The following is a 25,687-nucleotide window of genomic DNA, read 5'->3' as shown; positions in this document are numbered from 1 at the left end:
ATTTTTTCATTTTTGTAGTCATTCAATTAACATTCATCAAATATTCATAGTTTCTACCATGAATTCAGCACTAAGCTTGGTACCAAAGATACAATGATGGGCAAAACCAGAAAAAGTTGGTCTCTTCCTCCACGGGTCTTATGGGTCAGAGGAGGAAATAAATATTAACAAATAATCCAGAAATAAATGTATCAATAAAGGAAATTTGTGGTGGGAACCAGACTGATCTAGTTCCAAATCCTCTATCTTCTTCCTAATTTTATCATCATGGGCATGACACTGAAACTCACTGAACATCAGTTTTGTCATCTGCAAAATGAAGCTATTAATGCTAATCATGTAGAACTGCTGCGTGAATTAGAAATTATCATGGAAGTTGTCTCACAATAATTGTTATAAGGAGTAGACTAAGACTCTAAGGAGTAGACAAGTAGACTTATCCCTTTAGAGGACAGGATATCACCCTCCTCCTTCTCCTTCTCTGATAGCTTCCTTAGCCTCTGACTCCACCAGACTCCAGGAAGCACACATTTTTTTCTGTAAAGTTACTTTAAGTCATTGTCTGCCCAGAAACTGAGAAAAGACAAAGTAGAATTGTTTTTAATTAGGACCTATTGAGTGTATACCACATACCAAATATTGTCCTGGATAATGGCTAATTTTATCTCACTTAAAGATTACAGGAATCCTTGAAGTAGGTATTAATTTTATCCCAAACTTACAATGAGGAAATGGAACCTCAGCTATATGAAGTTACTTGCTTAGGCAACAGCAGCTGAATATGAATACGTTCTGCAAAGCTGTAACAGGGAAACCCAGTTTTCCTCCTGTCTTTCTTTTACGTGTGTCTCTTTCACTTTCACACCTCTACCACTCACAACACTTCACTTCAGTCACTTATGGTCACCAAATATGCAGAGGTTTCCCCCCATCAGGCAATTCTATGACACCAGTTGAGTGTCCTGCAATTTAACTCGATTCTGACACTACACGGTGATAGTGTCAGATCCCGCAGGAGAAGGGCTCAGTCCCACAGGGTTGTTTCCACTCTATGTCAGATGCCAATCACAAGTAGTAGATTTCTAGCTTATCCACAACTTCTGTCTAATTTGGCTACAAATTGGAGATTCCCATGACTCCCTCTTCAGGTTCAATTTATTTGCTAGAGTGGCTTACAGAATTCAGGAAAACACTTACATTTGCTAGTGTATTAAACCATATGATAAAGGATACAGATGAACAGCTAGATGAAAAGATACACAGGACAAGGTCTGGGAGGGTCCTGAGTGCAGGAGCTTCTATCCCCACTTAGTTGAGGTGTATCAGCCTTCCTGTGTGGATTTGTTTGCCAACATGGAATCTCTGGGAATCCCCTACCGTTAGGACTTTATGGAGTCTTCCTCCCATAGGCACTATTGATCAATAAGTCCATGTTCAGCCCTTCTCCTTTCTCAAGAAAATGGGGGACGAGGGCTGAAGATTCCAAGCTTCTAATCATAGCTTGGTGTATTTGATGACTAACCCTCATTCAGGAGCCATTCAGGGGCCCATTCAGACTTGCCTCATTAGAGCAAAAAAATTCTACTGTCATCCAGGAAATCACAAAGGTTTCAGGAGCTCTGTGCCAGGTACAGGGTGTGGACCCCAACAGACATGTTTCCTGTGATCTGACAAAAGCCAACATGATTTTCCTGTATCTCTCCAGTTTATTTGCCTAGTCTCTTTGCCAGTACTTTCTTGAATTTCTGAAATAGTAAGTTGGGATTCCGCATCTTGCCTTCTTCCATCTCCTATTCTACATCCTTCTCTTTTGGCTGCATTAACATACTCCGGATATGCCAACATTCTGCTACTACTTCTGTGCTCTGGCAAGAATTGGGGCAAATTAATGTTTTTTTAATGGAATGGATGGCTTTCTGGGAAATGATGGCAATTGTATTTAATAGAGCTGCTTGAGCTATGAAAAGGAGGGGAAAAAAAAGAGGAAAGACGTGATGAAAGATTTTTACCCCGTGCAATGCAAAGAACATCAAGAAAGAATTAGCTGATGAGGCAATGTTTTCTTAATGTGGGAACAGGATGATCAGCAATCAATAGGCAAGCAAGTATATTCCAGTGAAAGAGGAAAAGAGTAAATAATGGAAAGGAACTTTGGTGACCTCATTTACAGTTCATATTTTGCTACTGACTAGGGATGTAGGGCAAAAATCTGTATCTGGTTTTATATACTTAATAACAAAAAAAAAGGAAAACAAAAAACCTGCATACTGTAACACTGGTTCCTGGCTGCATATAACACAAATTTTGTGAGAATAAGTCAAATAGTGTAATTGAATTAGAAAGATTTCATATAGGGGGGAGGAGTCAAGATGGCGGAGAAGTAGCAGGCTGAGACGACATCGGGTAGCAGGAGATCAGCTAGATAGCTTATCTAACCATTGTGAACACCTATAAATCCAACGGGAAATCGAAGAGAAGAAGAGCAACAATCCCAGAAACAGAAAATCGATCACTTTCTGAAAGGTAGGACCTGCGGAGAAGTGAATCCAAAGCGACGGGAAGATAGACCCCGGGGGGAGGGGCCGGCACCCGGCAAGCGGCGGAGCGACGGAGCACAAAATCGGGACTTTTAAAAGTCGGCTCCACTGGGAGACATCGCTCCAGAGGCTAAACTGGGGGGAAACCCAGGCGGGGTCAGCATAATCCCAGGACCCGCAGGGTCACAGAAGGACTGGGGATGTCTGAGTGCCGCAGAGCTCGCAGGTATTAGAGCGGGGAAGCCGGCTATAGCGACAGAGCCGAGGAGTGAGCTCTAAGCCCAGGGTTACCTTGTGCCGGTCGCAGGCTGGGTGGGCTCGGAGCGCGGCCGGAGGCCACGGAGACAAAAGCGACCCGGCGCTTTTCTCCAGCTCCAACAATTGACTGCTTTCCTCGAGTCGCGACCGCAAGCCAGGGAGGCGGGGCTATTGGGCGCTTTGCTCTGAGAGTGCACTGAGGAGCGGAACCCCAAGCTCTCGGCTCCTCCGGGCCGAGAGATTGGGAGGCCGCCATCTTCATTCCCGTCCTCCGGAACTCTACGGAAAGCGCTCAGGGAACAAAAGCTCCCGAAAGCGAACCCGAGCGGATTACTTAGCCTGGCCCCTGGCAAGGGCGGTGCAATTCCGCCTGCGGCAAAGACACTTGAGAATCACTACAACAGGCCCCTCCCCCAAGAAGATCAACAAGAAACCATCCAAAACCAACTTCAGTCACCAAGAACAGCGGAATTCCACAGCAGGAGAAAGCAAATCCTACCTGGACAAAATGACAAGGCGGAAAAACTCACCTCAAAAAAAAGAACAAGAGGCCGTACCGAAGGCTGGAGACCTAATCAATACAGACATAGGTAGCATGACAGATCTAGAGTTCAGAATGACAATTCTCAAGGTTCTAGCCGGGCTCGAAAAAGGCATAGAAGATATTAGAGAAACCCTCTCCGGAGAGATAAAAGCCCTTTCTGGAGAAATAAAAGAACTAAAATCTAACCAAGTTGAAATCAAAAAAGCTATTCATGAGGTGCAATCAAAAATGGAAGCTCTCACTGCCAGGATAAATGAGGCAGAAGAAAGAATTAGTGACATAGAAGACCAAATGACAGAGAATAAAGAAGCTGAGCAAAAGAGAGACAAACAACTACTGGAATACGAGGAGAGGATTCGAGAGATAAGTGACACCATAAGACGACACAACATTAGAATAATTGGGATTCCAGAAGAAGAAGAAAGAGAGAGGGGAGCAGAAGGTATATTGGAGACAATTATTGGAGAGAATTTCCCTAATATGGCAAAGGGAACAAACATCAAAATCCAGGAGATGCTAAGAACGCCCCTCAAAATCAATAAAAATAGGTCCACACCTCGTCACCTGATAGTAAAATTTACAAGTCTTAGCGACAAAGAGAAAATCCTGAAAGCAGCCCGGGAAAAGAAGTCTGTAACATACAAGGGTAAAAACATTAGATTGGCAGCGGACCTATCCACAGAGACCTGGCAGGCCAGAAAGAACTGGCATGATATATTCAGAGCACTAAACGAGAAAAACATGCAGCCAAGAATACTATATCCGGCTAGGCTATCATTGAAAATAGAAGGAGAGATAAAGAGCTTCCAGGACAAACAAAAGCTGAAAGAATTTGCAAACACCAAACCAGCTCTACAGGAAATATTGAAAGGGGTCCTCTAAGCAAAGAGAGACCCTAAAAGTAGTAGATCAGAAAGAAACAGAAACAATATACAGTAACAATCATCTTACAGGCAATACAATGGCACTCAATTCATATCTCTCAATAGTTACCCTGAATGTTAATGGGCTCAATGCCCCAATCAAAAGACACAGGGTATCAGAATGGATAAAAAAACAAAACCCATCCATATGCTGCCTACAAGAAACTCATTTTAGACCCGAAGACACCTCCAGATTTAAAGTGAGGGGGTGGAAAACAATGTACCATGCTAATGGACATCAGAAGAAAGCTGGGGTGGCAATCCTTATATCAGATCAATTAGATTTTAAGCCAAAGACTATAATAAGAGATGAGGAAGGACACTATATCATACTCAAAGGGTCTGTCCAACAAGAAGATCTAACAATCTTAAATATCTATGCCCCTAACATGGGAGCAGCCAACTATATAAACCAATTAATAACAAAATCAAAGAAATACATCAACAGTAATACAATAATAGCAGGGGACTTTAACACTCCCCTCACTGAAATGGACAGATCATCTAAGCAAAAGATCAACAAGGAAATAAAGGCCTTAAATGACACACTGGACCAGATGGACATCACAGATATATTCAGAACATTCCATCCCAAAGCAACAGAATATACATTCTTCTCTAGTGCACATGGAACATTCTCCAGAATAGACCACATCCTGGGTCATAAATCAGGTCTCAATCGGTACCAAAAGATCGAGATCATTCCCTGCATATTTTCAGACCACAATGCTCTGAAGCTCGAACTCAATCACAAGAGGAAATTTGGAAAGAACGCAAATACATGGAGACTAAACAGCATCCTTCTAAAAAATGAATGGGTCAACCAGGAAATTAAAGAAGAATTGAAAAAATTCATGGAAACAAATGATAATGAAAACACAACAGTTCAAAATCTGTGGGACACAACAAAGGCAGTCCTGAGAGGAAAATATATAGCAGTGCAAGCCTTTCTCAAGAAACAAGAAAGGTCTCAAATACACAACCTAACCCTACACCTAAAGGAGCTGGAGAGAGAACAACAAAGAAAGCCTAAACCCAGCAGGAGAAGAGAAATCATAAAGATCAGAGCAGAAATCAATGAAATAGAAACTAAAAAAACAATAGAACAAATCAACAAAACTAGGAGCTGGTTCTTTGAAAGAATTAATAAGATTGATAAGCCCCTGGCCAGACTTATCAAAAAGAAAAGAGAAAGGACGCAAATAAATAAAATCATGAATGAAAGAGGAGAGATCACAACCAACACCAAAGAAATACAAACAATTATAAGAACATACTACGAGCAACTCTATGGCAACAAATTTGACAACCTGGAAGAAATGGATACATTTCTAGAGATGTATAAACTACCACAACTGAACCAGGAAGAAATAGATAACCTGAACAGACCCATAACCAGTAAGGAGATTGAAACAGTCATCAAAAATCTCCAAACAAACAAAAGTCCAGGACCAGACGGCTTCCCAGGGGAATTCTACCAAACATTTAAAGAAGAATTAATTCCTATTCTCCTGAAACTGTTCCAAAAAATAGAAATGGAAGGAAAACTTCCAAACTCATTCTATGAGGCCAGCATCACCTTGATCCCAAAACCAGACAAGGATCCCACCAAAAAAGAGAATTACAGACCAATATCCTTGATGAACACAGATGCGAAAATTCTCACCAAAATACTGGCCAATAGGATCCAACAGTACATTAAAAGGATTATTCACCACGACCAAGTGGGATTTATTCCAGGGCTGCAAGGTTGGTTCAACATCCGCAAATCCATCAATGTGATACAATACATTAATAAAAGAAAGAGTAAGAACCATATGATACTCTCAATAGATGCTGAAAAAGCATTTGACAAAGTGCAGCATCCCTTCCTGATTAAAACTCTTCAAAGTGTAGGGATAGAAGGCACATACCTCAATATTATCAAAGCCATCTATGAAAAACCCACCGCAAATATCATTCTCAATGGAGAAAAACTGAAAGCTTTTCCGCTAAGGTCAGGAACACGGCAGGGATGTCCGTTATCACCACTGCTGTTCAACATAGTACTAGAAGTCCTAGCCTCAGCAATCAGACAACGAAAAGAAATTAAAGGCATCCAAATCGGCAAAGAAGAAGTCAAACTATCACTCTTTGCAGATGATATGATACTATATGTGGAAAACCCAAAAGGCTCCACTCCAAAACTGCTAGAACTTATACAGGAATTCAGTAAAGTGTCAGGATATAAAGTCAATGCACAGAAATCAGTCGCATTTCTTTACACTAACAACAAGACAGAAGAAAGAGAAATTGAGGAGTCAGTCCCATTTACAATCGTACCCAAAACCATAAGATACCTAGGAATAAATCTAACCAAAGAGGCAAAGAATCTATACTCAGAAAACTATAAAGTACTCATGAAAGAAATTGAGGAAGACACAAAGAAATGGAAAAATATTCCATGCTCATGGATTGGAAGAACAAATATTGTGAAAATGTCTATTTTACCTAAAGCAATCTACACATTTAATGCAATCCCTATCAAAATCCCATCCATTTTTTTTAAAGAAATAGAACAAATAATCCTAAAATTTATATGGAACCAGAAAAGACCTCGAATAGCCAAAGGAATATTGAAAAAGAAAGCCAAAGTCGGTGGTATCACAATTCCAGACTTCAAGCTCTATTACAAAGCTGTCATCATCAAGACAGTATGGTACTGGCACAAAAACAGACATATAGACCAATGGAACAGAATAGAGAGCCCAGAAATAGACCCTCAACTCTATGGTCAACTAATCTTCGACAAAGCAGGAAAGAATATCCAATGGAAAAAAGACAGCCTCTTCAACAAATGGTGCTGGGAAAATTGGACAGCCACATGCAGAAAAATGAAATTGGACTATTTCCTTACACCACACACGAAAATAGACTCAAAGTGGATGAAGGACCTCAATGTGCGAAAGGAATCTATCAAAATCCTTGAGGAGAATGCAGGCAGCAACCTCTTTGACCTCCACCGCAGCAACTTCTTCCTAGGAACATCGTCAAAGGCAACAGAAGCAAGGGCAAAAATGAACTATTGGGATTTCATCAAGATCAAAAGCTTTTGCACAGCAAAGGAAACAGTTAACAAAACCAAAAGACAACTGACAGAATGGGAGAAGATATTTGCAAACGACATATCAGATAAAGGGCTCGTATCCAAAATCTATAAAGAGCTTATCAAACTCAATACCCAAAGAACAAATAATCCAGTCAAGAAATGGGCAGAGGACATGAACAGACATTTCTGCAAGGAAGACATCCAGATGGCCAACAGACACATGAAAAAATGCTCCACATCACTCGGCATCAGGGAAATACAAATCAAAACCACAATGAGATACCACCTCACACCAGTCAGAATGGCTAAAATTAACAAGTCAAGAAATGACAGATGCTGGCGAGGATGCGGAGAGAGGGGAACCCTCCTACACTCTTGGTGGGAATGCAAGCTGGTGCAACCACTCTGGAAAACAGTGTGGAGGTTCCTCAAAAAACTGAAAATAGAGCTACCCTACGACCCAGCAATTGCACTCCTGGGTATATATCCTAAAGATACAAACGTGGTGCTCCGAAGGGGCATGTGCACCCGAATGTTTATAGCAGCAATGTCCACAATAGCCAAACTGTGGAAAGCGCCTAGATGTCCATCAACAGATGAATGGATAAAGAAGATGTGGTATATATACACAATGGAATACTATGCAGCCATCAAAAGACATGAAATCTTGCCATTTGCGACGACGTGGATGGAACTAGAGGGTATCATGCTTAGCGAAATAAGTCAATCGGAGAAATATAACTATCATATGATCTCTTTGATATGAGGAAGTGGAGATGCAAGGTGGGGGGGTTTGGGGAGGGGTAGGAAAAGAAAAAATGAAAAGATGGGATTGGGAGGGAGACAAACCATAAAAGACTCAATCTCAAGAAACAGACTGAGGGTTGCGGGGGGGAAGGGGGATGGGAGAGGGTGGTGGGGAAATGGACATTGGGGAGGGTATGTGCTATGATGAGTGCTGTGAAATGTGTAAACCAGACGATTCACAGACCTGTACCCCTGGGGATAAAAATACATTATATGTTTATTAAAATAAAAAAATTAAAAAAAAAAAAAAAAAAAAAAAAGAAAGATTTCATATAAATCCTGAAGGGTGTCAAACTTGTGATAAGTAGGTAAGATGAATAGCTGTTAAAATTTCTTAGAAACTCAAGATTTCTAAGATTCTTTAAGGTCTCTGTGTGTGTGTGTGCACGCACATACATGTGAGTGTATGACAAACTGGACCATTGTCATGTAGGGAATTTACTTAATACACAGAAAGATTTTATTAGCCAAAAGTCTAAAGCAGTGATAGCTTCAAATTCCTCTCCAATGAACGGAGGCAACCATCCAGGATGGAAGGCTTATTCTTTGGTTAATCTGAACAAAAGTAGTTCTGGCCATGGACATGAGACACAGTGGGTGACAAGGCTTATACACTGGACTGAACACAAGAAGAACAAGTCAGATTTTGCATTATAAATGGTGAAATTTCCCAGTCTTCTTTTTCCCATGCTCTGATCTCAAAGGTTTGGCAACCAGATATATAAAGTAGGTTGGAGTTTTGGCTTTTCTTCTAGGTAAACTGAAAAGCATAGAAGAATAGATCTACATAAACTAACATTTTGGGGTAATTCAATGAAAAAGTTGGTTACCTGCCTACAACCCTACAATGCAGTCCACAGGTTAACAAGTAGAGTTTCCTTTTAGGTTTTTGGTGCTTAAAATTTGTACACATAAAAGCACAGCTAAGATATTTGGTGAAAGTATCAAGCATTCTAGGCGGTCACAAACAACAAACAAAGATAAGAGAGATAATACGAAAACTGCAGGAAAAATGAAATCATAGAAATTTGAAAACTCAAATCAAAGCCAAATGAAAGAAAACAATAACAAAATACTGAATTACAGTGTCTTCACCACTGCCAAAGAAAGAGGAAATAATGATATAAAAAAAGAACAAATATGGGCACCTGGGTGGCTCAGTCAGTTGAGCAGCTGCCTTCAGCTCAGGTCATGATCCCAGTGCCCTGGGATCAAGCCCTGCATTGGGCTCCCCACTCAAGTAGGGAGTCTGCTTCTCCCTCTCCCTCTGCCTGCTGCTCTCCCTGCTTGTGCTCTGTTTCTCTGTCAAATAAATACATTAAAATCTAAAAAAAAAAAAAAAAAAAAAGAAAGAAAAAAAAGAAAAGAAGAAAAAACAAATAGAGAAGAAAGAATTCATGGAAAATAAGAAAATGACAGCCCAGAGAAGGATGAGAAGGTAAAATTTAAAAATAGAACACTACAACATGGGAGTCTCTACTTGTGGTCCTGAGAACTCCCCAAGGATTGGGATATAGAGGAGGAAGTACCACTTCAGAAATTTCTCAAATACAATTAAATTCTTGTGGTGAGCTCTATCTATCTTCTTTCTTTAAAAAATATTTATTGGGAAGTAATATCCTTGTGTATGAGCTAATAATATCATAGATGTCACTATGCTAGACAATCTTATAATTTCTAATTACAGCTACTCCCTACCTTAATAATCTAGATAATTGTTACAGTTAACATTTTATTTTAGCTGACACATTTATTAATTTGTTATTATTTTCTAATTTTTAATAGTTTCTTAAAAATTTTCAGCAGTAGATCACTGTTGACTAAATGTATGGTACACTAGTAATTATATATACTCACAAATTTTCTTACACAAAGTCTCAAAACAATGCTTAAGCAATAAAATAGTTTCTTTTGAACATATTAAGCACAGATGAGTAACTGCTTCTTTTGCATAGCTTCATGGTGTATACTTAAATGTTCTGTTTGAGTACTTGTTTTATTTTTTTTAAAGATTTTATTTATTTATTTGACAGAAATCACAAGTAGGCAGACAGACAGGCAGAGAGAGGAGGAAGCAGGCTCCCCGCTGAGCAGAGAGCCCCATGCGGGGCTCGATCCCATGATCCTGGGATCATGACCTGAGCCAAAGGCAGAGGCTTCAACCCACTGAGCCACCCAGGCGCCCCTGAGTACTTGTTTTAAATTGTTTGAATGTATAATTGATTGCTTCTCAGTTTAGTTATCCCCTAAATATTTTGTCCAAAAAAATCTAATAAAGTGTCACATTGTAAGGATATTTATTTGCATATCTGCCACCTAGGAACTGCTCAAGGATGAGGAAATTGTTTTATCCCATTTTCTCAGTCCCTAGGACGGTATTTTAGCCCAAAAATGCATGCAACGCACTGATAAATAAAAGTCATCTCTCAGACGCTATGGACTTGGGGACTACATCAAACTAAACAGAGTATAGAAGAGTGTCAGAAAATAACAATAGTGTAAATATACTCTGCTGGGACTCCAGATATTTAAGAAAACTCAGAGATCTGTTAGTTTTTTAAATTTAGATTCAACTGAGCAGAAAATGAGAAAGAAGAAATGAAGTCTAAAATGAAGTAGAGATTCTATGACAGATGAAGTGAATTTTAATTGTTGGGTAAAGTGCAATTTTCAGAGTAATTGTGGTTACATATCTGAGATTCTAGTGTTCACAACTTTTCTGGTTTTTAAAGTTATTTAATGTGGGAATAGGAGCAAAAAGTAAAGTTGGGGCAAAAGTGAAGTATTTACCTCTTTTCTTGGAAATTGCAAGAAAATCTGCAATTACTCACAGGAGTTTAGCTTCTTTTTATAGGAAAAGATTCAAATAGAATTTCTCCACACAAGCTGTGGTTTCATGTTCTTTGGATAATTTGTCAAAACTATCCTTTCTTAATGAAGAATTATAAACCAGAACCCTACCCATTGTTCTTATTTTCTTTATTCATTGTATTTCTAAATTTAAAAATGGGCCAATACAACTCACCTATGACATGAAAAGAACTTTTCATCTTTGGGATTTTTGACCCCACTAAAAAGAAGACAATTCCTCTCACCCCCAAAGCACTCTCTCACACACAAACAGCACAAAGCATTACCTTGAGCTATGTAAGGTGTGGTTTCCTCTTTCGGAGGGATATTTGTGGGTCGAGGTGTAGGGGCAGGAGGTCTGTTTATAATGAAAGACCAACTCCCCACTTTTTTCTTCATACTCATATTAGCCAGTATCATGTCATAGTCACTGTCTTCAATTTCAACAAACGTGTAGGGGTCTTCTTCCTTCTCCTGCTCCTTTTCATCTTCTTTCTTTAGTTCTTTGGGTTCACCTCCTGTTTCTTGTCTTGCTCCAAGATCACACCAATTTTGACTTCTTTCCATTTGGCCTTCCACCATTTTCCCTGCTTATGAAATATTTAGATGGTGGTTACTCTTCTATTGTTGATATCTGTCTGTCACTTCCTTGAAACTCCCCCCAAATAATTTATACTGTCTCATATATTTAAAAATGAAAAGTACACCATATAATTTACTAACATATCCTCCCGCAGTTTGTAATTGTTAACTTTGTTTAAAAAAAAAAAAGTTTGTAACTGGCTGACTCAATCAGTAGAGTACATGACTCTTCATCTGAGGGCTCTAAGTTTGAGCCCCGTGTTGGGAACAGGGTTTACTTAAAAATACAATTTAAAAAAAAAAAAAAGTTTGTTTAAAACATGGTCTTCTTTGAAAACATATAAATAACCATGTAAGTATTTTCCAGATAGTTTATAAGGAATTTAATATCAGAAAATCAAGTGATAAAACTAGTCTCAAATTCCAAATGCTTCTGAAAACTTTTTCTCAAGCAGAATATGCTAAGTTTTTTTTTTTTTTTTCACCTTTCATAGGGCCTGCACTGGGTGTTTTGCCTAACATTCAATTTCTCTGAAAATGACAGGGAGAATAGCCAAACATGCCATTATTTAGTTTCTTACAGGAAGTCTCACTGTGATTTCACAAACTGAGATTCCAAAATGCAACCCTGGATGTCTATAAACCAGCATGAACCTCATTCTTAGATAAAGAACACTGAAAAGAGAATTTGTGACAAGGTATGGATAATCAATGACTTGAAGATTAATTCATATGAAAAGAATGACCTTTTATTGTTTTAATAGTTAGTAAAATCTTTATATGTTTTTTAAAGAATGTATTAAAATATTTTAGTAGCAGTTATTTAGAAGACAAAGGTATAACACACTTTGGTTAATGAGTAAGTTGGAAAAAATTTTGATGGATCCCTGCCACACCAATGAGAATTTTATTAAAAATTAGACTTTTAAGGGGCACCTGGGTGGCTCAGTGGGTTAAGCCTCTGCCCTCGGCTCAGGTCATGATCTTAGAGTCCTGGGATTGAGCCCCCCATCGGGCTCTCTGCTCAGCAGGGAGCCTGCTTCTCTCTCTTTCTCTGCCTGCCTCTCTGCCTACTTGTGATCTCTCTCTCTCTCTGTCAAATAAATAAATAAAATCTTTAAAAAAATTAGACGTTTGGGGTGCCTGGATGGCGTAGTCAGTTAAGTGTCTGACTCTTGTTTTTGGCTCAGGTTATGATCTCAGGGTCTTGAGATTGAGCCCCCTGTCAGGATCCTCACTCACCTTGGAGTCTGGTTGGGACTCTCTTTTCCTCTCCTTCTGCCCCTCCCCACCTGCTTTCTCTCTCTCTCTCTCAAATAAATAATTAAAATCTTTAAAAAATTAGACTTTTGATATTTTGCATAAAGCATTAATGAAAACAATAAAATACAAAGAATTTCAGTTGTTGACTCAAAAATCATTGCTTTTCTGGGTTGTTCTGAGAGATTTATGCATGTGACCTAAGAGAGAATATTCTCCTTCCTCTTTGGTGAAAATCTGACCAGAAAATTTTAGGTTATTTATGGATATTTTAATGGAAAAATGTAGAAGTTAAGGAGAAAGACAAGTTGTAGAGCAGAATCAAATATATTATTTTAAGTAGTTCAGCAATTGTTTTGGGTAGGCTCATGAAGAGAGGCTGAGATCCTCCCCCAAAGGAGTCTTAGATCTGATTGTTTCAGTTAGTTCAAGCCAAGAAGTATTAATGCCTACATGCCTAGCACTAACTTCCAAATCAGCATGACTTGCCTTTCTCCCTAGGAATAATATGGTACTGAGATTTTGACTTCATGACTTCTGTTTCACTGACAGCATAACAGGTGAAACCAGATTAAGTGTGTGGGAAACATTTTTACAGTGTTTCATTTTTAGCAGAATGTGTCAACTATCTTACTTTTATCAACCCATTTCCTGAGCTGTTAACTCCCTTTGTTTCTCCACCCACCTTCCTTCCCAACTCTTTCTAAAGTTGGGCTTGCACCAGAAATAACACATTTTACTTTTTTATTTCCCAGTGTATCAGATTCCACTTTCCATGTCAGAGTGGGGCCTGAGCATTCTTAATTCAAGTTGTACATTAGTAAATAAAGATGAAACTAAATCACTCCTATCTTCCTAACTTTTGAAAAAAAAAAAAAAAAGAGGGAGAGTATGTAACAAAGAGAAGAATCTTAAAAGCCGAGGAAGCCTGTTTATAGAAGTATCTGATACATTCTAATTACAGGCTATAAAGTCTTGGGTCTGAGTCAAAGAGGGATCATAGTGATTGTTGCTTTGCAAGAGTGTTGGGAAGATAAAAAGGGACAATGTGTTCTTTTTCAACTAAAAAGTGTTCTACACTGTTTTATATTCTTGTTTTCTCCAGTGAATGTGCCCATAAATCCACCATGGGGAATCTGATGCTCAGGACATGAAGAGGTGGACTCTCTTTTTTGGCAATTTGAGGGCATATGGAAACTAATCTTAGAAGACAATTCTGAAGGTATCACTAGCTAAAGTCAAAGATCCCGATACAAAGTCTCTGGCTGGAAAAAAAAAAAGTGGTAGATTCTTGTCTTACTTTCAAAGACCTTAGTCAAAGAATTTTAAGAAAAAAAATATTGATGTTTTATTTTGCATTTACACTATCACCAATATTAACCCAATGAAAATGTGAGATCAAAAGTAACACTGCATAGAAAATAAAAGTATAGTTTTAAAATAAAAAGTGGGGATTTTTTGTTTCATCTTGCTTTTTCTGTTTGGTATTTTTCAGAAGCTATATTAGCCGATGTTACACTTCTGCTTTTAGATGCCTGGTGAATGCTCTCTATAGAGTAGTTTTAGGCCTCCTAATATACTATGTATAAAAATTTACATTTGTGACAATATGATTTATTATTAGTGCCTTTAAGAGATTCAACCTGATAAAAGACAACTTTGCCTTCTTAACAATTTATTTTAATAATTATATAAAATTATTCACATCTGTAAAAAGTGAGAAACTATACCAGAATTTTATTGTCAGTGTGTTGTTTATCTATGTCTCTCTTCCCAGCCCCAGTATTGATACACTTACCTCATTGATTTATCGCAACGGTCTATAAGATCTTGGCTCATTGTAGGTAGTCAATTAATATTTGTTGAATGAATGAAAGAATCAGAGGAGTGCCCATGAGGTTTTCCATACTTTCTTTTAAGGAGGACTTTTCAACTCTAAATACAGTGTATAACCTTAGTAAAGGTTTATGTTCATCAAGTTGAACCTTTATAGAAACAGGCCCTTCAATATGCAAATGCTAAATTTCATGGCTTCAAAATTCACTTTTTTTGCAACGGTGTTTATATACTTTGTAGCCCTCTGGGACTCAAAAGCTAAAACGTATAATGACAAGCAGAGTTTTAATAATAGATATGTCTTTCATCTTTCTTATTAAAACTTCATTATAAGAACCACTTTTTGAATTTGGAAAGTAGATATAAAATAGTGATCAATAAAGTGGGTGATAATTAGTGACTGCCGAGTGAATCTGGAGCTGGAAGTCTGTTAGGCTATTGACTGCTCTGGCCAGATCAGCCCAATATGGAAGCTCCTCTTGATAGTAACTGCCTTCCCCCATGACCCACCCATCATGTGAATTACACAGGTCATTCTTGCGTTTGGGAACAACCGTGATCAGAGTCGTTTAACTGTTCTTCCACTTCAGCAATATACTGAGTGTTCTCAGGCTTGGTCTCAAGGTAGTGTGTGATAAACCTTTTACCAATTGCTTCCCCTACAGCTACCAGGGAGCAAGTGAAAGTCCCCAAGGTCAATTTCAAATCTGTAAAACATTAGCCTTTTCCTTTTGCCAGAAGACTAAGAGTACTTTTTTAAAAGGAAAGGTGTCATTTACTTTTCCACATGATGCTTGAGGTTCATTTTATGTGACGGGCTACAAACTCTTTAAAGTTTTATTGCTTTACTTACTTAAAGCGTTGTAATGAGACTGTTCTAGAATAAAGAGAGGGAGGGGTGGGGGAAGGGAAGGAGGGAGAGAAAAGGAAAGAAAGAGAGAGAGAAAGGGCGAGAAAGAGGGAGGGACAGAGGGAAGGAGGGTGGGTGAGTTAGTGGCAAGTATCTCTTGTTAAGGAACAGCAGGAAAGCTGCTCTTGGTTTTAAAAGCTCATCTTCCCTGCAACAGATCTGTCACTGCACGGTATGCTAGGGAAGCCTGTCAAACTTCTGTTGTTGCTGTTTTAACCTTAAACCTACCCTGTAGTGTGCCGTGAGGTTTCTCCAGCTGGGAGGCAGCAGGGACAGGTCGCGGTGGGGGGAGCGGCGGTCTGCTGCTCAGGAGCGCCTCTGCTGAATTCTGTTCTGGACTGCCTCCAGGAATGAACACATACAAGTCCTCATCGTACTCGTTCACAGAACTCCCACTGCCAACGTCTGCCGGGCTCTGCTCAGCCTCGGTGCCGGAGGCGTTCTCTTTCTCTTCCTTGGCCAGTTCACAGGCCTCAGCTCCTTTGGCACGCTCCCTGTATGATGTCTGCCCGCTTGCGTGATGAAATGCTGGGTTCTGTGTGGCTGTTTATGATGAAGATGGTAGATTTCATTTAAACACACCATCTGGAGGCATTTCATATTTTCTGATTTTACACAGAAGTAGTCGTACTGCTAATAAAGCTTTTATGAGTTGATACGGTCCAAAGCTGACAAGTGCATAATTTTAGTGAATAGTCATTCTTGGGCTTTTAAAGTATTTACCAAATGAACAGTTAAAGCTTCATCATACCTTGCTACCTCACTATAAGACACATATATACAATAACTTTCTGGTTCTCTAGAGTTATTGTTTGAGCAGATTCATATATATGTCTGTATTACTGCATTTTTATTAGAAAACAAAATAACTGACCCAACCAGTAATAAGTGAGTAATGGAAAAGGTAAATGCAAGGAAAAGAGTAAACATTAACTTGCTTGTAAATAATGCAATAATTATCATTATCATAATAATGTGATCTTATTATTATTTTAATATATAATTATCACCAGATTGTATCTTAATTCTTGAAAACATTACTTGGGGGGAGTGTTAATATTTTTTGGTGGAGAAGGCATCAAATCACCGATAGTAGGTAAATCTTTCTGAGACTCACTTCTGTCACCTATAAAATATATCCTAGCCTGAAGCTTAACCACATAATCCAAATTCCCTTCATCTTAAGAATCATGATTTCATCATTTGTTTTCATATGATACCCTCTAACCACTCAAGAAGAACTGAAAAAAGATATGCAATAACTTTAAATCTTAAAATTTGTTAAATTTTCTTTATAAAAACTCTGCTTTAAATAAAGGATTCACAAAATTTTAAAACAATCTTGGAATCTCTAAATTGGAGGGAATATGTGAATTGTTGTCATTGCCAGTGCAACAAAGAAGCAGAAGATTGTTGTTTTACAGTGTTGCTAAGCTGAAGTTTGGCTAAAGAAGCAAACTGGCAGAGTATGGAGAAAAAGGACTTTTTTTTTTTTTTTTTTTAAACAATGAACAGCTAATCTGTAGAAACTTTTCAGTTATGGGAGAAAATTAGTCATGAGGAAAAATCGTACCCATGATGATATCCATATTTCTACATGGAATTTTATGTTTTATTGTTCTTTCCTTTCATGTGAAAAAGAAGAAAGATATAGTTTCAGTACTACAACTGCAGACCAAGATTCTTTAATTAGGAGCCTGAGGAGAGCAGTCTACAGAATGAGATCTCTTGCACAAATCTCATTCATCTTTCTTCCTCTAAATCCAAACACTGAGCCTGAAATAAAGTAGTCTTTAGAAATGTTGATGGAGTCAATGATGCAGTGACTGAAAAGGAATTATGGCTCAGGCTAGCAAAGGAACTTCACTAGTTCTGTCTGGGCAAATCGATCAACTAATAATTACACTCATGCTATAGGAAATTACTTGTAGCCACCTTATGTTTATGGACTCAGTGTTTATGTTTTATGTACACACTGTCTAAGCCACAGAGCCTCCTTGGTCCTTGTCAAAAATGTCCAAACCTGGGATCCAGCTCTGGAGAGTTGGATGTAGTGGGTCAGTGAGTTTTAGCAAGCCTCATAGTGATGGTGATACCAGTGAAAATCTGCCAGCTAAGGTGTGTTATGCTTCACCCACTAACCCATTAGGGAGCCTGAGGCCCGAGTCCAGTCACACAGTATTTCAAACACAAGACAATTCCAGGTCCTAATGGTCTAGGGAAATGAGGTTGTTCTCTATAAATAATTGAAATAACATTTCTCTCTTTACAGGCAGTTCTTCTGAGGACTGAATGTCATGATAAATAAGTGGTCATGATCTTCAGTTTTATTATTATTAAAATGAAAATAAAATGTATAAGTGTAAAATTCAGTGCATTAATCCATTGCTTACATACATAGCATGATTTTGTGTTATGCCCTAACTCTTGAAGGTGTTTATTGATTTGCTAAAGTATGCTAGTTAGACATTGTTTTAATTGTATTTGATTTGCAGGTCCATTTGCCTATATTTGAGAAACCAGTGGTCAGTAATGGTTAGCTGAATATCAACTATACAGTGTTAAATGGGCAATGCCCTGTGGCCAGAGAATGCTTGATATGTGAGATATCACCATGCTGTGAATCAACAAAGAGAGTGGTCAGAGATGGGACTGAAGAAGGTTATCTAGAGCTTTTTAGATGATGAGGAGGATGAGTATGATGGGAAGGTACTGGGAAATTTGGAAGAGAAAAATGATTCGTTCCTTCAGGAGCATAGAGCATTAGGGCTGGCAAATGTGGAAGCTGCTTACACTGGGTTTCTTAATAGCAATACTGATGGCATTTCGGATCCTGGATCCTGTGGGGTATGTCCTGTGCATCCTAGGATATTTAGCAGAATTTCTGGTGTCTACCCACTGAATGCTAGTTGTAAACCTCTCTTCTCAAGTCATGATAATAAGACGGGTTCTGTTTATTGACAAGGATCCTCTTGTGCGTGGGAAACAGTCCCTCAGTGATAACCACTGTGCTACTGCAATAACCCAGAGGAGCGCTGATGGCGCCTGGACTGGGAGAAATCACGGCAGAGTGAGGAACAGCTGAATGCTGGCTATGCTGTGAAGGCAGAGTCAACAGAACTGTCTGATCTTATCGGGTGTGGGGTGAGAGAGGAAGTAAAAAATAGCCCAGGGAGACTCCCAGGTTTTTGGACAAAATTAAACAAGGAAAGAATCTTCCCTTACTGAGATGGGAAAGTCAGCAGGTAGTGTAGGTTTGAAAAGGTCAGGCATTAGGGTTTTTGAATTTGAAAACGGTGAGTGGGAGAAGCCTATCAGGTATGCCGGTGAAGATTCTGACTGAGCAAGCTATTGTATACCAGGGGAATCTGGAATAATGGGTAGAGTAACATACATGTGGGAAATTAGTCTTCGGACATTAGAATATAGAATTACATCCTATCATAGCCAGTAAGGTCCTTAGAGAGAGTTATAGTCCAAGCTTCTCATTGCCTAGCAGAGAACACTAAGGTCTGAAAAGAATGTGACTTTGTTTTTTAAAAAAGTGAAAAAACAGAGTTGTCAAATAGAATATTTGCATCAACTTGACTTGTGTATTTTCTCTGGGTAGGAAAGACTGGTTTTTGATTATTTAACACGAACTTAATAGAAGTATGTAAATTAGCAAGATAATGTAGTAACATCTCTACCGTATTATAAATTAAAAGTCATTCAGTTTACAAAACAATTGTCACAAAGAATTTTTTTCTAATAAACAAAAACATCTTGACTTGGATTAAAAAAAAAAAGTCATTCAGTTAATTAAATGCTTTTCCATGCTCTCCTATGCTCTCTTCAGTCTTATTTTACCAGTTACATGTACCTTAATATAGATGCTACATATATACATATATTTCTAACATCCAGGAACACTTACTAGGAGAAGATATAAGTAATGAGGTAATATCATCTTCATAGTCATTTTCTTGCTCATCGTTTCTGCTAACTTCTGGGATCTGAAAAAAATGAATATAATTTTTAATAATATCCATTAATCTTAATATATCTGCATTTACAGACACCAAAAGGAAAGTTAATACCTGTGGAAATTATGATTTTAGTTTTTAATTAAATACCTTGATTATACTACATATCTTAGCTATTGTATTTTTGCCATCTACAAGAGTTCAGTGACAAAAAGTATTGAAAGTATAACTGTGGCAATAAAACATTTAGAATAGACAACAAATTAACTTAAAAATGAAAGTATTAGGAACTACTTTAAGATTCAAAACAATAGTCATGAAATTTAGGTGCAATAAATAAGTCTTAAATAAAATTGAACATGACTATTTCTCTTAAAAACAATGAGCTTTCAGGGGCACCTAAGGGCTCTGTTGGTTAAGTGTCTGCCTTGGGGTCAGGTCAGGTCTGGCATTTGGCTCCCTGCTCAGTGGGGAGTCTGTTTCTCCCTCTGCCCTGTTCATGCTCTCTATTTCAAATAAATAAAATTAAAAAACAAAATAAAACAAAAGCTTTCTTTCATTTTAACATTTCTTTATCTTCTATCAGTTCAAAAGACATTTTTTTTTTTTTAAGATTTTTTTTATTTATTTGACAGAGGTTACAAGTAGGCAGAGAGGCAGGCAGAGAGAGAAAGGAAGGGAAGCAGGCTCCCTGCTGAGCAGAGAGCCCGATGTGGGGCTGGATCCCAGGACCCTGGGATCATGACCTGAGCCGAAGGCAGAGGCTTTAACCCACTGAGCCACCCAGGAGCCCCTCAAAAGACATTCTTAATTACATCAAGTATTATAATACAATGAAAGACAGTGGAATTGTAAAATGGTTTATTTTCTGTCTTTAAAAAGAAAAAAGGAACAGAATAAGGTTATTTATGTTTGTTTTTCTGAAGTCAGTTCTACTAAGAAGGAAGAATTACTGAGAAAAAAAAGAAACCTGTTATCTCTGAATTGCTAGTCTTTGTTTATAATCTCTGAAGGAGACATGGGTTCTACAGTAGGGGAACATACTTGTGCTCATAGAGTAAGGTAAGTAATAACCAGTGACAACTCTGTGCCAAAGCATCTAGAGAACAAGGTGGAGGTTGGTTTCATTAACATAGGTCACATTTTGTCACCATGAACTGCAAGTGATTATTCAAATGATTTATTCTTTTGTTTTTATTAAAGCTGAAATGATTAGTCCATTTGCTCTGCATTGGGAATGTCCCTTAAAAATTAGAAGCATTCATATTGAAGCATTATTAAATTTGTAATAATATGCCAAATGCTTTGGTATGCAAAGTATTTGACTTGCATATTGACCTCATCAATTTGGTTGGTCACTCACTTTGGTCAGTGGGACCCCAGTGGAACTAACTAACTTCCTTCCTTCTTTCCCTCCTTCCTTCCTTTCTTTTTAACTAAACATCATGGTCTTTGATTTCCAGTAGAATCTTAAAAATAAAAATCTTTTTAGTATTTTTTTGTAGTGAGCTTGATTCAGAAGCTCATTTTATATTTAAGTCATATTTTCCCCTTGGTGGACTCAATCAAATGCTAATACAAAAAGCCGCAACTTCACAAGGGAGATTGACATGTTGATTGATATTTCCATGCTTTGGTATTAAATGCATTGTTTAATATAGCCATTCTTTGTTTCCAATTAGACTGACCTCTTTTCTTCTTAAGATAGATCAAGAATACATTAAAAAAATCCATAAAACTCTTACAATCATATCAAGGAAGTCTTTACAGATTGGATAACAGGGATGGTTTTCAAAGATTTCAGAAATTATGTGAAAATTTCCTATCTACTATTCATAAGCCTAGACATTATAAGCTCAAAAAGTGTGAATTAATAAAGAGACTATGGGCAAGGGTGTGGGTATATGTGTGTGTACTGAGGTTACAATCTAATGCACTCATTTTTGTGTCCTAACTTAAGCTATATGACATTTGTATTAATAAACAAACAAGCAAGCCCAAAAAGGTATTGAAGGGAGAAGCTTTCCAAATTTAAAAAGTAGCTGAGTTTGACAGATTTGAGCTGGCTCACAAATATTATGTAAAACTGACATTTTTTATATCAGGCTATGCAGAGACTAATTGTTTTCTCAGGAATGAGAGGATTTTTAGAAATATTTAAACTAAAAAGCAAAGGTTTCTTACTTGAGTTCCCTACACTTAAAATCAGATTTAGCTTAAAAAATATGTTAGATTCATGACATATTAATAATTGTTTATTGAAATCAATGATGGCTTCAAAGACAGCAAGTGTGGTGGTACCCTGACATATAATCACTTTAGCACTTGGCTGTGTGGGGCAATGGGCAGAGCATGGATGGTGTGATCAATCAAATCACAGCTCTATTAGTGATTAGCTGCATGATATCAAGCAAGATATTTAACTCTAAATCTCAATATTCTATTCTGTCAAATGTGAATAGTAATATGTATGCCATCAGTTTGCTGAGAGGGTTAAATAAGAATAATGTAAGCGAAACACATATTATCTCTACCACACAGTGTGTGCTTAATAAATGTAACCTGCACATGTTAGGTTTTCCTTCATCTTACAAAATATAGATATGCACTTAATAAGCAGAGTGATCACATCGATTTGATGGGAGAATTTTCAATAATCAATAATTATTTAACCCTTTTTTTCCCCTCAATTGTGTGCCTTTAGAAGTTCTACTGATAGAAAAAGAACTGAAATATAAACTTTCTATCTGATTGAAGTGTGGCATTGTGGCTTTGTTAATAAAAATGCTTAGATAATTTATAAGATAATAGAGTTAAGAATGAAAAAAGGGTAATTTTCTAATAAGTTCCTTTTTCTAAGGCTAGAGTCTAACCTCATTCAGTTGTTAAATATTTATGCAGGCCTAATATGTGCTAACTACTCTGTTAGCAACTGGGGAAAATAAGTTAAAAATAAGAGACATAGTATTTCCATTCCCACAACTATCATCTTTTTATAGGGAGAGAAGACAAAATAATAAGATGATTAGAATATAATATTTTAGTTCAGTACCCAAATCCAGTTCTTAGAAGTGAAACGGAGAATTAAGAAATAATCAGATAATCAGGGCAAAATTTTATTAATTTGCTTTTTTTGTGAGGAGATTGTATTAAAAAGTTATCTTGATACTTGCCTTGAGTCCCACTTCTCTAAATGAAAAATCCAGCTTAAATAATAAAATCTATCCCCTGAATATGCTCAATTTAATATTCCAGCCCACAGATACTCCTTGCAGCACACAATGTTTAATGAAATTAAAATCATTCATTATCAAAGATAAACTAAAAAGAGAACTTCTTGTTGACTGAGATTTATAAAGCTCCACATGGCTTTGGCATCTAGCGCTGTACAAATTGATCATCATTTTCTGATTTTGAGGGAGTGAATAAAAACAATCTTCACATGGCAGTTGGTTTCCAAATCTTGTTATGAGATTCTGAAGATATTATAATTAGCTTAACTCTTGCCCAACTTTCCATAGTGTTGATTATAAATGATTTTGCGAGCTGTAAAGCACATGGCAGTCTGTGGAATGAGAATAAGAAGACACATACATGTTTGAAGAGTAGCAAACAGGCCCTGGATTTTATATTTTACCCTAAATGAATATACTAGGCTGCAGAATCTAAGATAATATTCCAATGGAAGTAATAAAGATTATAGTTCCTAAATGTGAGGAGTAATGAACGATGTTTTACTAAAGCCACGAATAATAATATCAGAGCCTTCAATATTTTTTTCAAAGGTGCATAGAAGGACTATATTATTTTAGCTCTCATTACATCTTTTAAGAGAATTATTTTCTCCTTAGGCCTCTAGGAATATGGTATAAAAGCAGAATCATATGATTTTTAATGAAGTTTTCTTTAGATAATAGGAATTGAAATCTTCAGTGTAAAAATTAAATAGGAAGTCCTTCTAAGATTGGGAAAAGAATAAAGGAGAATAAGAGACGAGCTGTGAGGAAGGGAAAGTGGACATTTTCCTTACTGTGGACTAAAGTTTTGTTAGAATAACCTGAGGACGTATGTTCCATTTTTTCAGACAGACTTTTGGTCTTGATGTCTGCCCATGGTGCAGCTCTAACAATAAGCTATGAACTTCACCTTGGCACGTGACCCTGTAACCACACTCTCACCCTGTTTGTTTCAAACGCACCGCAGTTGTGCCTTCATGAGGTACCTGAACCTTTCTTGGACCATATACTTGGTTTGATTTCAGCCATCTCTCACAAAAGTGGGAATGACAAAATTTAAATTCGTTCTTTTGTTAGGATTGTAGCTGTAAATGTAAAAAATAGTTATTTTCATTTAAAATTATGGAATCCCAAAATCTGAAAGGAACCTGTGGATAACTGGTTCATTCTCTTGTTCACACACTGATATAATACTAAAACTATGTGTCACAAGAAAAATGTAGGATTTAGATATTTTTTCCAAGCAAAAGTTGTTTTTATATGTGGTCTATAGTCTGCACTGCCCAACCCTTTTTACAAGTTGGCTTTTCTTGGGCCATATACTTGTCCTTCTCTTGTCCTTGTCACAGAATGAATTTTCTCTAGATGATCTTATTCACTCCATTTTCTTTAATTTATATCTATATCATGATGATTCCTGGATATAACATTTGCTTCAAACTTTTCTGATTTTTGTATTCTAGTATGCAGCAAAGGATATTAGAATAAACAGTCAAATCAAAGGAGAAAGCCTGGAGGGAAAGATATCAGAAAAATCAGGAAAGAGAATGCTTAAATTGAATGCGTCTACCCCAAAATTCATATGTTGAAATTCTAACTCTCAAGGTGATGGTGTTAGCAGCTGGGGCCCTTGGGAGGTGATTAGGTCATTAGAAAGGGCCCTCCTGAATGGGATTAGTGATTATGCTATTTAGATAAATTATGCTAATCAGTTACTCGAATGCTGATTAGATTAATTGGCATTATAAAAGTAACCCTCAGAGATCCCTTACCCCTCTGCAGTATGAGGATACAGTGAAAAGATGGCTATCGATGAACAGTGCCTATCTAGGAACAGTGCCGTCACCAGACACTGAATCTGCTGGGACCATATTTTGGGAATTTCCAGTCTCAGAATGGTGAAAAATAAGTGTTATTTATAAGCATCAGTTTATGGAATTTTTCTTACGGCAACCTGAATTGACTAAGACAGAGGGTTTCAAGTAAATCCCAATATTAAATGATTCACCAGGAATGAAAAAGAAAAGCTCTGAAAACAGTTCACAGTATTTTTCAATCAGGGTCACTGGTTACCCTGGTGAGGGGAATTATAACAGACTTGGATGAATTCATACTGGATTGAAGAATGTTAAAATGGAAGTGAAGAATGGAAGGCAACATGTATGGAATTTTAAGAACCATGATATGAATAGGGCAACTGTGCTTAAAATTTTTCAAAAAATGAATTAGAAATGTCAGTGAAAGTGTTTTATTGCAGGCAAGGGCTGTGAAGACGGTAATAACATCTAAAGCACACATGCACAAAACATGGTAGTAGACAGAGTGGGATATACAAATATGAAAATTTCATGATCCCAAACCTCAAGTATTTTACAACTGTGGAGAACAGAAGGAATATAGATAAGGCAAAATGAAAAAAGCTTTTAAAATATACATATACTTGGGCGCCTGGGTGGCTCAGTGGGTTAAAGCCTCTGCCTTCGCCTCAGGTTAGGATCCTAGGGTCCTGGGATCAAGCCCCGCATCTGGCTCTCTGCTCAGCAGGGAGCCTGCTTCCCTTCCTCTCTCTCTCTGCCTGCCTCTCTGCCTACTTGTGATCTCTGCCTGTTAAATAAATAAATAAAATCTTAAATATATATATATATATACATATACTTGAGAGAGGCTATAAGATAGAGAGAAACCTATAATCATTTCCATTAGGTGCATAGAACAGAGGACAGTTCAGGGTAGGTGGTATTCAAGCTGAGTCTTAGAGGGTGAGTACGGTTTTAATCTGCAAAAAAGAAAAAAGGGAGGAAGCAAGCTCTTGGCTGATGGGCAAACATGACTGAACCAATAGGAAGACCTGGTAAGTGGTTCCTAGTTGGTTTGGTTAGGCTGCATGGAAG

At 37.6% G+C, this 25,687-nt stretch overlaps 1 protein-coding gene across 1 annotated transcript in view; it reads right to left on the bottom strand.

Annotated features, from left to right (window-relative positions):
- BANK1 (B cell scaffold protein with ankyrin repeats 1) overlaps positions 1 to 25,687 on the bottom strand; it is a gene marked incomplete at its 5' end in the record, with an annotated part of 292,454 nt that overhangs the window by 35,746 nt on the left and 231,021 nt on the right. Inside the window, 3 exons of the mRNA XM_080796335.1 lie at positions 11,295 to 11,597; positions 15,824 to 16,138; positions 19,512 to 19,590. Coding sequence (XP_080652461.1) covers positions 11,295 to 11,597; positions 15,824 to 16,138; positions 19,512 to 19,590 — 697 coding nt within the window. The remainder of the gene's footprint in view (positions 1 to 11,294; positions 11,598 to 15,823; positions 16,139 to 19,511; positions 19,591 to 25,687) is intronic.

This window comes from Martes martes (genome assembly GCF_963455335.1).
Source record: "Martes martes genome assembly, chromosome: 2".
NCBI lineage: Eukaryota > Metazoa > Chordata > Mammalia > Carnivora > Mustelidae > Martes > Martes martes.
The sequence above is the reverse complement of the archived record's forward strand: the minus strand, read 5'-3'. Positions and strand labels throughout refer to the sequence as shown.